General features: G+C 40.4%; 1 protein-coding gene across 1 annotated transcript in view; it reads left to right on the forward strand.

Annotated features, from left to right (window-relative positions):
• LOC119846277 (complement C4-like) overlaps nucleotides 1-13,718 on the forward strand; it is a 106,598-nt gene that overhangs the window by 64,201 nt on the left and 28,679 nt on the right. Inside the window, exons 25-28 of the mRNA XM_043505084.1 lie at nucleotides 6,460-6,663; nucleotides 10,403-10,478; nucleotides 12,415-12,571; nucleotides 13,524-13,628. Of these exons, the coding sequence (XP_043361019.1) occupies nucleotides 6,460-6,663; nucleotides 10,403-10,478; nucleotides 12,415-12,571; nucleotides 13,524-13,628 (542 nt within the window). The remainder of the gene's footprint in view (nucleotides 1-6,459; nucleotides 6,664-10,402; nucleotides 10,479-12,414; nucleotides 12,572-13,523; nucleotides 13,629-13,718) is intronic.

Consider the following 13,718-nt stretch of genomic DNA (forward strand, 5'->3'; position numbering starts at 1 on the left):
CTGTTCAATCTGGGACGTCTGATAACTTGGTTGTCCCTTAGCAGGTAGATTTCTCTGCCACAAAATACTGTGCATCTGTCTGGACACACATGTAGCCTTATTGATGGATGAGTATATTGATCATTGATTAATTTCTTAGACTGCATTGGTTAAAGATTCAGTCTCCTGAGGGCCAGAGTATCAGGAATATTATTATTATTAGAAGACCCTAGGAGCACACAAGAAACAATTCCAGTTTATTACACATTCTTCTAGTAACAAATTCTCTAAGCAGATAAACAATCCAACAAATACTAAAATACAATAGCAGATACAGAGAGAGTGCAAAATGTTTAGCCCTATGACCAGTATTACTCATGTCTCCTGCTGGGGGACCCTAGAGTGTCAGTCATTATTCTCCTCATCATTGTCATCATCACCACCCGTGGTTGACATCTTGGCATCCCCTCGTACATTTATTCTCTCCTCCCACTACACAGACCAGGCAACATCTTTTATCCTGAGTTACGCTTATGCCTACTAAGGCTCATATATATGCATAAGGCTGTCAACCCCTTTTTCCTTATTTGCACTTCCACACCCCATAAACTTATGGGTGCTCCACTTTTCATAGGTTATCCTGGTAGACCCAGGTCTACATTACAAAAACTTACATCACTATAACTATGTCTCTCAGGGGGTTGAAAAATCCACACCCCTGAGCAACACAGTTATAGTGACCTAACTCCCGGTGTAGACAGTGTAATATTGATGGAAAAGTTTCAGAGTAGTAGCCTTGTTAGTCTGTATTCGCAAAAAGAAAAGGAGTACTTGTGGTACCTTAGAGACTAACAAATTTATTAGAGAATAAGCTTTCGTGAGCTACAGCTCACTTCATCGGATGCATTTATGCATTTCTTTTATTGATGGAAAAGCTTCTCTTGTCAACATAGCTACCGTCTCTCACAGAGGTGGAGTAACTGTGCTGATGGGAGAAGCTCTCCTGTCAGTGCATGTAGCATTTTCACTGATGTGCTAAGCAGCACAGCTGCACTGGTACAGTGTTTTAATGGAGTCCTGCCCTTAGTTCCCCCTAATCTCATTAACATCTATGCAGACACATCTGGATGGTAATCTGCAGTTCCTGCAGAATTTCTCATGAGGTTACAATCGGGTGTCTTGCTGTCTAGACCTGTGCCCTTTTAAGGAATTTGATTTGTTTTGTATACTCCAAGTTTCACCTCACTTAAAAACTGCTTGCTTACAAAATCAGACAAAAATACAAAACACAGCCACACTCTTCCTGAAAAATGGTTTACTTTCTCATTTTGCCATATAATTATAAAATAAATCAATTGGAATATGAATATTGTACTTACATTTCAGTGTATAGTATATAGAGCAGTATAAACAAGTCATTGTATGAAATTTTCGTTTGTATTGACATTGGCTAGTGCTTTTTTATGTACCCTATTTTAAAACTAGGCAAATATCTGGAAGAGTTGATGTACCCCTTAGAAGACCTCTGTGTATCCCAAGGGGTACATATACCTCTGGTTGAGAACCATTGGCCTAGACTAATACATTGTGGCATATTTTCTTAAACATTTTTTTACATTTATCTTGTAACTTTACTGGTACAGGGTTATTCCTGGGTTACCTACTTATGTCAACCTCCTGAGGCCTAGTATGGCTAAGCTGAAATCATACAGGCCACAGCCTGTATACCTTGCATTATAAATACATATTTATCTCTCATAAATGCTTGTCAATCTTATACTCCTATGATCCTATCATGCTTAAACCTGTCCATTACAGATTAATTAATTATAATACCAGAATAAATTCTCTATTAAATGATTAATTAAACTAATTGGCTACACATAGCTCCCGCACATCATTTGTGGATTCTCATTTGTGGATTCAGTTTAACACATTCACATGGATTATTACAGGCACAGTGAAATCAATGCTTCTTGTTGATCCTGGCTTCCTGAACTGGCGCATATCCACTTACCTCAAATTTGTCATGAGAATTCTTTGGGAGTTCCATCGTGTTCAAGGGAACAAGGATCTTCCAATACATGAAGGCCTAAATAATATATTAAGATTCTGTTTCAAATCCAGAAAACCTTTTTGACTTGCAATACAAGGGTACATCTACACAGCGACAAAAGACCTGCAGCGCAGCTGCAGCTTGCCTGGGTCTCAGGCTGCATGGCTATAAAGTTGCAGTGTAGATGTTTGGGCTTAGGCTGGAGCCTGGGCTCAGGGACCCTCCCCACTCATGGGGTCTCAGATCCCAGGCTTCAGCTCAAGCCCAAATGTCTACACTGCAATTTTATAGCTGTGCAAGCCTCACTCAGCTGACCTGGGCCAGCTGTGATTCTTTTATTGTTGTGTAGAGATACCCCAAGAGCTTGAAAACTTGGGGTGGAAGGTGGATGGATGCCAATATCCCAAATACACACCGAATCGAGGATCATTTTGAAGAACCCAGTGGCTTTTCACTTCCATAGAAAATATGGTCCACTTTGAATTGCATGCACACATCACATGGCAGATGTGCCTACTTTCTCCATAAATGGGGACTGAGAGATAGAGACACAATCCTATTTGTGACTGTGGAAAAAGATTTCAAACTATGGAACACCTCATCAATCAATGTGTCAAATGATCATATCTCAGTGGTATCTCTGCCATCCTCTCCACTTCACCTGAAGCAATCAATTGGATCGCTAACCTAGACTTAGGTATTCAAAATCGCTTGTTTTTAACCCAGATGAAAGGAGAAGAAAAATAGAAAGGAGTGCTGGAAGGGATCTCAAGAGGTCATCTAATTCCCATTCCCAGTGCCAAGCCAGGATTAAGATAGCTAGACTATCCCTACATGTTTGTCTAACCTGGTCTTTAAAGCCTCCAGTGACAGGGATTCTACCATCCCTAGGTAACCTATTCCAGTGCTTAACTATCCTTATAATTAGAAAGTTTTTCCTAATATCTAACCTAAATCTCTCGACAGAAAACAGTTGCTTTCACTAACACAACCCTGATTCACTTCCAGAGTAAAATCCATCCTGTGCATTGAATGAGGCAGGGGTTCTGTGGAAAAAATAGTATGTGATCATATAATTAAAGACTGGATCATAATGCATACTCAGAGAGGGGCAAATTAAGGTTGCATGGGTAGCCAATTTTTGTGTAATTTCCTAGTTTTTTAAAAAAGCAAACTAAAGAAAACCCCAGAAATTCCATCATGTGGCATCATATTGACACCAACATGGGTCATCAGCAGGGTTGGAACTTCTAGATCCACTGCACAGACCTCTGCCTGTGGAGCTAACAAAGTAACTGATAGCAGTAGAAGTTGTCAGCGCTAGAGGGGGGAAAAGCAACACACTTTGCCAGAGGGTTTCACTGATGTCTGCTGACAGCGGAGAAATGGTGAGACTTGGGAATCATGGGTTCCATTACAGGCTCTGGAGGGGAGTTTTCCCTAGTGGGCACAGGCTCTTCTGCCCATTTGCTCCAAGCTTGACCCCATCTTTCCAATCCCCTCCAACATGTCCCTGTCCTGCCTCTTTCCCAACCCTGATTCCTTGTCCCAGTTGTGTTCTTCATGCCTATCCAGTTCCATTCTCCATTCCTCAGGCTTATCATCCCAGCCCTGGTCTCCTTTCCAAGCCAGTCCCAGTTCCCATCTCCTGGCTTCTTTCTCAATCTGTGTCTTCACCCCAAGCATCTGGTCACCCCACACCCTCGTTCCCCATCCCCATAAGCTCCAGTCCCAATCTCCCCCTCTGGGCTCCTTCTCCAACATCCAGCGTTTCCACCCCACCCAGCTGCTTGTTTCAGTTTCTTTGCACATCCAGTCTTAGTTCTCCCACTTCACCCGGGCTCTTCATCAGACCAGCCTCTTTCCCCTTTACCTCTTCCCCTGGCCCCACTGGTTCCCAGTCCTCATCTCCTTGCTCAACCAGTCTCATTCTTCTCCCCCAGCCTCCTAGACCAACCACAATCTCCTTCCTCATCCACTGGCTCCTAGTGCCCCCTCCTTTTCCCTTCCTGTCTCCCAATCTCCTTCTCCAGCTAGTTGCAGTCCCCCACAACTTTCTCTCAGTCTCAGTCTATTTATCTTACCAGTCATAATCTTCTCTGCACCAGGCTCCAAGTCCTAGTCTCCTTGCCCATCAGTCCCAGTCTCCTCTTTACCCCCAACTCCTGGTCCCAATTTTCCCTCTCCCCCTCATATCCTTCACCTCCAGTTCCATTGTATCCATACCTCCCAATGTTCTTGTCCCAGTGAACTCACTCTGTCTCCCCCCGCCACACACACACACACACACACATTTCAGGTCCAGCTCTTTCCCCTCTGCATTCAGTTATTCAGTTCAGGTGGCTCATGCCTCCTGGGCCCAATAGGAGAGTCTTCAAAAGCATGGGAGAGACTAGCCTCCTTGCTCACAGTTCTAGTGCTTGGACCTGGCACAGCTGGGAACTTGTGACCCTTTCTCAGGATGCCCATGACTGGTACCCCACTGACCCCAGTGAGAGGAAGACTTGCTGGTTCTGGGTGTCAGCTCCCTGACACCACCCATCTGTTAGCCACCCAAACAATCTCCTCAGGGCTCAGTCAGTCCTTACTTTGCCTTGCGGGTTAACAAGAGGCGTACCCCAGGCCTCAATCACCTTTGAAATGTTCCCCTGTAGTATCCAGCTCCTGTTGCTGGACACTCTCAGAAATTGCCAGATTCACTATCCCCAGTGTACACTGAGAGTAAGTTCCTCTATAACATCGCAGCACTGAGATAGAGCTACAGTAAAAACAATCATAAGTTTATTATCAAAAGCTAAAATGTAGGGGACAGTGAGTAAGAACAATGGAAATAGGAATGGTTTCATATAAAACAAAATCGTAAAATGCCAAGCTGGGTCTACACTTATCAGTGGTTACCTGTCCTACATAATGAAGTAGATTCCCCACCCTCACCCCCCACCCAAGGTTCAGTCTTATGCAGAGATAGCTGGTTTCAGACAAACCAGAATCCAAGCATTCATGACACACCTTCCCTCTGCCATGGGTTTTCCTCAGTGAGTGGATAACAAAATGTCTCCTTGCAATCAAGGAAAAGAGGAGACTAAGGGGGAATATGATAGAGGTATCACAAAGTCATGAGTGGTGTGGAGAAAGTGAATAAGGAAAATTTATTTACTTGTTCACATAATATAAGAACTAGGGGCCACCAAATGAAATTTATGGGCAGCAGGTTTAAAACAAATACAAGAAAGTTCTTCTTCACTCAGCGCACAGTCAACCTGTGGAACTCCTTGCCTGAGGAAGTTATGAAGGCTAAGACTATAACAGGGTTTAAAAGAGAACTGGATAAATTCATGGAGGCTAAGTCCATTAATGGCTATTAGCCAGGATGGGTAAGGAATGGTGTCCCTAGCCTCTGTTTGTCAGAGGATGGAGATGGATGGCAGGAGAGAGATCACTGATCATTACCTGTTAGGTTCACTCCCTCTGGAGCACCTGGCATTGGCTACTGTCGGTAGACAGGATACTGGGCTGGATGGACCTTTGGTCTGACCCAGTATGGCCATTCTTATGTTCATTTTTTGTCCCCCCAGAGACAGCAGAAACCCCTTGTGGTTTAGTCTCCAGTTTCATCCCAACCTCTTGTTGACTTCATGTTTAAATTGGTCTCCCACTGTGTTGGCTTATAATACTAATGTACATGTCAACCAAGATGGACAGGTGAATATATATCCTAACTCCTGTCTAGAAGAAACCTGTTTTTTAATTTGGTTAGTGACAGACTTTAAAACATAGTTTCAATACATATACACAACATCTTTAAACACCATCTGTACATATATCTCATGATGATTATGAGGATCAGTATAAGATAAGCCTTTATTAGAGGCCTTACATGACATTCTTTATGGGTAAATACTATGAAAGTGGTCTGCTAGGTGCAGAGAGTTTGTCAAGCCTACTCAGAGTTGCTGTTACAGAACACTAAACCATTTGCCAGTTGGTATGGAGGTGTGCTTAGGGTCACAGAACTGCAATTGCAGGGAAAGTCCTGCTAAACCCTGGGCTGGCTTATGCCCAGTCCAGATGGAATTTTCAAAGAATTAAACTGAAGATATAACAAATGTCTACTGAGCATATGCAAACTATGATTTTTCAAAGACTTGTAACTTGGCCAAATTTGGGCAGATTTTTCACTGGCATGGTAAAAGGCATATCACTGGCACAATGTTTCCACACACACACACACACGCCCCACCACACCCACCCACACCAAAATTCAAGTCACTGCTCCAAAGCATGCTAGAATTTCTGAAATAAAAGATAGTCAGAAATATTTAACATCATATAACCAGTTATTTTAGGGTTATGTTTACTCTTATTTTTTACCCTTTCCAACCTTTAAATACAATAATTTTGGTCTGATTTTTTTTCCAATATAGGGGATATAATGGGTGAGTCCATTCAAAACTGTCTTAGTCCAGCTGGAATTGATAAGCTTATCAAAGTGCCAACTGGTTGTGCTGAGCAAACTATGGTGACAATGGCTCCAGCAACGTATGCCATTGAATACCTGGATGCAAGTGAACAGTGGAGCAACTTTAAACCTGAACGGAAAGAAGAAGCATATAACATGATTGCACAAGGTATGTGGAACATCTTCCTTCTCCCCCCCCCCCACCAAAATAGCAAAACTATTTTTACTTGTTCTCTCTTTGCATTGTAGAGTAAACATTGATGTTAGACATAGGACTGAGCTTTATTCTAACTAACTTGCAGAACTATTATGGACATTTAGCAACCAGGCACAAATCTGCACATTCACCTGCCAGGATGATAATGGAAGAACAAATGAAATTCCATACACTTATAAAATCAAAGGGGAAGGGTATAAGCAAATCCACAGCTGTCTGTGAACTGATAAAGATCCAAGTCAATGGAGTTGTGTTAGTTTCTACCAGCTGAGGCTCTGACCCAAAGACTCTTTTTGGTTAATTAGAATTCTGCAAACCTTTTCTAATATAATTAGGGGCTTCCCTTCCCCCCAACTCCTGTATGGGCATGGAACTCCCAGTGATATGAATGCTACTTAGGGCTTCTCTACATAAACACTTAGTTCACGGCAAGTTTGGGTGTAAGTCTACTCTGCACTAACCTGCCATGCACTAAGTGTCCATGTGGACACTGCTGCCATGCAACATCTGCTGGGCCATATATTTACATAAGTCTATAGTACGTGGTGTCTTTTAAATTAATTCAAATGTGGCTATAAAAATATCCCCAGCTCTTCAAATTCCTCCAGCTTGTTACCTATTTTATTGATGATCCAAAGCTACTTTTCCCTGCTTTCATCTGGTAGCATCATTTGTCACAAGCCCATGAAGAAAGCTACAGCCCTCCGTTACTGAATGCCAGTTCTTAGGTACACTATAACCTCTGCTCTCACAGCAATTCCCTTTGAAGTTTTTACAGGCTATCAAATAAGACTGGGCATGAAGTAAGACATTGCAAACCTTACTGCAGCGTTGTCATTGTGCAACATGCAGAATAGAACCGCACCTACAGTTTATCTCCTTAAATAAATAGCTATTAATTAAATATTCTTATTACAAGAATTATATTGTGGTGAAACATATTCCTGTTGTGTCTTTATTACAGCAGAGCTATATATAGGGTTACCATTTGTACTTGCTTATAAGCCAAACACATTCTAATATGAATATTAAAATTGATCCATATATCCAATTATCTTTGAGAGCTCCTGCAGGACAGATGAGGTCTCAGAAGACTTGAGAAGGGCAAACATGGTGCCTATTTTTAAAAAGGGGTGAAATGAGGACACAGGAAATTATAGTACAGACAGCCTCATTTTGATACCTAGAAAGATACTGGAACAAATTATTAAATAAGCAATTTGTAAATGTGTGGAGGATAACAGGGTTATAAGGAATAGCCAGCATGGATTAGTCAGGAACAAATCATGGCAGATCAACCTAATTTCCTTCTTTGACAGGGTTACTGGCCTAGTGGATGGGGAGAAGCAGTAGATTTGATGTATCTTGATTTTTGTAAGGCTTTTGATAGTCCTGTGTGATAGTCTCATAAGAAAATTAAGGAAAGATCGTCTATAAAGTGAGTGCTCAATTGGTTGAAAGACCATACTCAAAGAGTAGTTATCAATGGTTTGCTGTCAAACTGGGAGGGCATATCTAGTGGGGTCCAGCCAGGGTCAGCCTTGAGTCTGGTACAATTCAATATTTTCATTAATTATTTGGGTAATGGAGTGGAGAGTATGCTTATAAAATTTGCAGATGACACCAAGCCGGGAAGAGTTGCAAGCACTTTGGAGGACAGGATTAGAATTCAGAGTGGAGAACTGGTCTGAATTCAACAAGATGAAATTCAATAAAAACCTGGACAAAGAACTTAATTTAGGAAGGAAAAATCAGAATACACAACTACAAAATGGGGAATAACTGGCTAGGCAGTAGTGCTGCTGAAAAGGATCTGGAATTATATTCAATTTGTAATCCACTATGAGTGAACAATATGATGCAGCTGCAAAAGATGCTAATGTCATTCTGGGATGTATTAACAGGAGTGTTATGTGTAAGATAAAGAAAGTAATTGACCCACTAAACTCAGCACTGGTGAGGCCTCAGCTGGAGAAATGTGTCCAATTCTGGGTGCCACACTTTAGGAAAGATGTGGACAAATTAGAGAGTCCAGAGGAGAGCAAGAAAAATGAGAAAAGGTTTAGAAAACTTGAGCTATGATGAAAGGTTTTAAAAAAACTGGTCACGTTTAGTCTTGAAAAAAGAAGATGGGGGTGAGGGGCAGATCCTGATAACAGTCTTCCAATATGTTATAAAGAAGACAGTGATCAATTGTTCTCCATATTCACTGAAGATAGAACAAGAAGTAATGGGTTTAATTTGCAGCAAGGAAGATTTAGGTGAGATATTAGGAAAAACTTTCTAACTAACGGAGTAGTTAAGCTCTGGAACAGGCTTCCAAGGGAGTTTGTGGAATTCCCGCACCCCAACCACCAATTTCATGAGCATTCATGGCCCACCATACAATTTCCATGCCCAGATGTGGCCCTCGCGCCAAAAGTTTGCCCACCCCTGGTGTAGACAAACCCTTCCCTCGCTCCAGCGCCTTTACACTGAGTCAAAGAGCCAGAGTGACTCTAAATGCCCCAGATGCAGCCAAGGCTGGCCCCACGCTGGGAGATGCTGGAGGTGAGAGGAGTGCAGGGAGGCCTGGATTGTAGTATGTGGGACTGCGGCGATCCGGGCTGTGCTGTGACCCACAGGCAGCCGGTGACAGGCTGCCATAACTTATACTGGTTCCAAGGGCTGTTAGTGTTATGTCAGGGCCTGCTGAACATCCCAGAATTAGGAGGGCATACAAATGACTTAAAGCCACCATACCCTCCTTCCTCCATGGGTTATGAGTGCTGTGTTGCACAGCACAGAATCTCACCCATGAAGACTAATGATGGAAAATAGACTTTTGTCTGGCAGTTAGATGAATGGAGATCCTTTGGCCTTGTTGTATTTCTGTTACCTTGGGCCTCATTAGAATAATTTGTTCCCACCATCATTGGATTCTGTGGATCTTAACAATAAATTAGAGTGCAACGGAAACCTGAAGTATGTTAGAATGTGTTGCACGCATCTGACTGGAAAACAGAAACACTTTGAACCTGAGGTGTTTCATTTCATTTTCTTAGTAGTTGTATTTATCTAAAATCCCCCAAGGAAACATGATGCTGTTCTATTACTGGTGATTAATTATTATTAATAAAACATAGTTCTACTGTGTCTTTTATCAAAAGATCAGAAAGAACTTTACAAGGATGAATATCACTCTCACATTAAAGGTGGGAAAACGAGGTGCAGAAAAATGAAGTGACTTGTTTAAGTCAATGGCAGAGCTGGGAATGGAACCCAGAACTCCTGACTCCCAGTTATGTGTCTTATTTTGTCCCCTTGTACAGCTTCTCAAGAAGGTGGCAGTACTTGGGGATGGATATTCAGGGACCCCACCCAACAGAAATTCCTTGGTATCCACAAATGCTTGTAATATTGATACCCTTATGCCAACCCAAGTAGATCCATCAAGGCAGGACTTAAACAAAACTCATGTTCCCTTTCCTCTACTTTATTCCAAAGGCCTGCTGTTGCAATCAATCACACACACACACACACACACACACACACACACCAAAACAAAAAACCTTTATGAGGAGCAAACAAAAGCAGTGGAGTGCACTTCCATGTTAATTCAGGTATTGCATGTAAAGGCCCAAAATGCATAAATACAAGTCCATGTACAGTTACATTCTTAACCAATATATTTGATTGCTTGTTTATGCAGGTTACACGAGACTTCTTGAATTTCAAAAGGAGGATGGCTCTTATGGAGCATTCAAAACAACCCCCAGCAGTACCTGGTAGTGTATACGTCATAATCAGCCTTAGTTCTTGTTTTATATTCTAATATGCCAGTGTTATCGCACATAGTGCATCAAAAGTTTAGTTCCTGGCTTTAGGGGCCAAATTGTCAAATTGCACCCATATACTTGAGTGCATCTAATATGTACACAGATAAATTAGCTACATACACAGCTATGTGAGCAGGCTTCACATGTGCACAATGGGTATTTGCAAATATATGGATGCAAGTTTGTGTGCCTAAACTTTGATTCTTTGGGTTTTTATGGCCAAATAGTTTTTATTGTTAATAAAGTGAGACTTTTTTCTGAACAACTTTCAGTGACCAGCTAATGCTGATGTAATTACGTGGGCACATGCAACCATTGTTTAATAAGAAATGCAAACACCTGGACGGACACATCTATATATGTTTAAAACTGCTTATATTGGTTTGATTTTAATTCATCAGTGCAAGAAGAGTATCCACTTGTCTGGTTTAACTAAAACAATAGAAATTCACACTGCTAGTTAAACAAATGCAACTTGGTGTGAAAACCAGTCTTCATTATACATGAGACTGGATCTGTGTTTCTCGCTATCTTTCTGTATATCTATCTCTCTGTATCTTTTACACTCATGAAAAACCTGTGTCAGAAGAGAATTGGACCCAGTGTGGTAGTGAGTATGTTGTGCCCTAAGGTATTGCTCTGAGATTCTTCAAGTATCAGGGGGTAGCCATGTTAAGCTGTATCCATAAAAACAACAAGGAGTCCAGTAACTTATGCCTAAATAAATCCGTTAGTCTTTAAAGTGCCACCAGACTCCTTGTTGTTTTTGAGATTCTTCAGTCTTTCTTGATGCCTTGTATATCTTTCGGCATTGCCCCATAACTACCGTTGACTGGTCAACGTTACACGTAGCAGTAGCTTGTGCAAAATTGTATCAGAATCTTCTGATGTACTAATTAGGGCTGTCAATTAATCGCAGTTAACTCATGCAATTAACTAAAAAAATTGAGATTAATTGTAGTTTTAATCACACTGTTAAACAATAGAATGACAATTGAAATTTATTAAATATTTTGGATGTTTTCTACATTTTAAAATATTTTATTTCAATTACAACACAAAATACAAAGTGCACAGTGATCACTTTATATTACTATTTTTCATTACAAATATTTGCACTGTAAAAATGGTAAACAAAAGAAATAGTATTTTTCAATTCAAAGTTCTATAGTGCAATCTCTATTGTGAAAGTGCAATTTACAAATGTAGATTTTTTTTGTTACATAACTTCACTCAAAAACAAAACAAAAACTTTAGCGCCTACAAGTCCACTCAGTCCTACTTCTTGTTCAGCCAGTCACTAAGACAAACAAATTTGATTACATTTACTGGAGATACTGCTGCCCGCTTCTTATTTACAATGTCACCTGAAAATGAGAACAGGTGTTCACATGGCACTGTTGTAGCTAGTGTTACAAGATATTTACGTGAGTAGGAGTGGACTTGTAGGCTCTAAAGTTTTATATTGTTTTATTTTTGAGTGCAGAAGTTGTTTTTTGTTTTTTACATAATTCTACATGTGTAAGTTTAACTTTCATGATAAAGAGGTTGCACTGCAGTACTTGTATTAGGTGAATTGAAAAATACAATTTCTTTTTTCTTTTTTACAGTGAAAATTTTTTAATAAAAAAGTAATATAAAGTGAGCACTGTACACTTTGTATTCTGTGTTGTAATTGAAATCAATATATTTGAAAATGTAGAAAACATCCAAAAAAATTTAAATAAATGGTATTCTATTATTGTGTAACTGAGCAATTAAATGAACGATTAATTTTTTTAATTGTGTGATCAATCGTGATTAATTTTTTAATTGCTTGACAGCCCCAGTACTAATTCATGTTAGCAAACCACAAATATCAATGAAACCAGTGTCTTTTATACAGGCTAACTGCATTCATTGCTAAAGTGCTCACAAGATGCAGAAAATACATCAGTGTCGAAGACCGTTACATACACAAAGCTGTTTTCTACTTGCTTAGACAACAGCAGGCGGATGGCTCCTTCCATGACCCTCACCCAGTGATGGACAGACTTATGCAGGTTGGTCACTGAAAATGATAAGAACCTGTTCCCATACGGGCCAGATTCTCAGCTGCTGTAAATCGGTGCACTATACCAGCTGATGATGTGGCCATGTGTTTTATTTTGTTTCCGCCTGAATCTGGACTTTTGGGGAATAATTGTGTGTGGGGAGGGAAAAATCAACAACTCTTGCAGCAAAATATTTTTAACTCTTTAAAAACATGTATTTAAAAGCATGTAAGTATTTGGGGCAGACTTGGGAGGAATTAGGACTTTTTCTAAAGAGAGAGGGTGCAGAGAAGAACTACAAAATGAGTCAAGGGCCGGAAAAAAACACCTCACAGTGAGAGATTCAAGGAACTCAATCAGTTCAGTTTATTAAGAAGATCAAGTAGTGAGTCGATTACAGTGTATCAGTACCTTCATCAGGAGAAAATACCAGGTGCTAAAGGGCTCTATAATCTAGCAGAAAAAGACATAAGAACCAATGGCTGCAAGCTAAAGCCAGACAAATTCAAATTAGGGATACAGCACTCATTTTTAACCAGGACTGTGATTAACCATTGAGACAAAGCGGTGGATTCTCATCTTTTGATATCCTCAAATCAAGACGGGATGCCTTCCTGGAAGATGTGCTTTAGACAAGTTATTGGGCTCGATATAGGAGTAAATGGGAACATGTAAAGGCTTGTATTATAGAAGATTAGAGGAGAGGACCCAATGGCCTTTTTTTTTTTTTTTTTTACTTTAAAAGCTATGAATCTCTGAATGAATAAAATACTTATGTGATAGAAAAAAAAAGTTTGGCTGGGAGAATGGAGAAGGATGTTAGGGTGGGTGTATTAGCAACAAGTATGTGACCGAGTGGTGGTGGTTATTTTTCATACAAAGAAATAAAATTAGATTTGCTCAATTAAATAATTAAATAAACATGTATGCTTTAGAAGACTTCCCATGATTAACCTTCTAGGGTGGAGTTGGGAAAGCTGAAGAGCATTTGGCTTTGACAGCCTTTATAACCATCGCTATGCAAGAGGCCTTGGGGGCTTTCAATGACTCTAAGTCTTCTGAGGTGGTAAGAAGCCTGCTTTTCTTTTATTCTTAAATCTTTCATTCTCTTTTTACATGCATTTGTTTTGTGCTGGCATGTGTGCTGCGCTCGGTT

The sequence above is a fragment of the Dermochelys coriacea genome, chromosome 1 (assembly GCF_009764565.3).
Source record: "Dermochelys coriacea isolate rDerCor1 chromosome 1, rDerCor1.pri.v4, whole genome shotgun sequence".
NCBI lineage: Eukaryota > Metazoa > Chordata > Testudines > Dermochelyidae > Dermochelys > Dermochelys coriacea.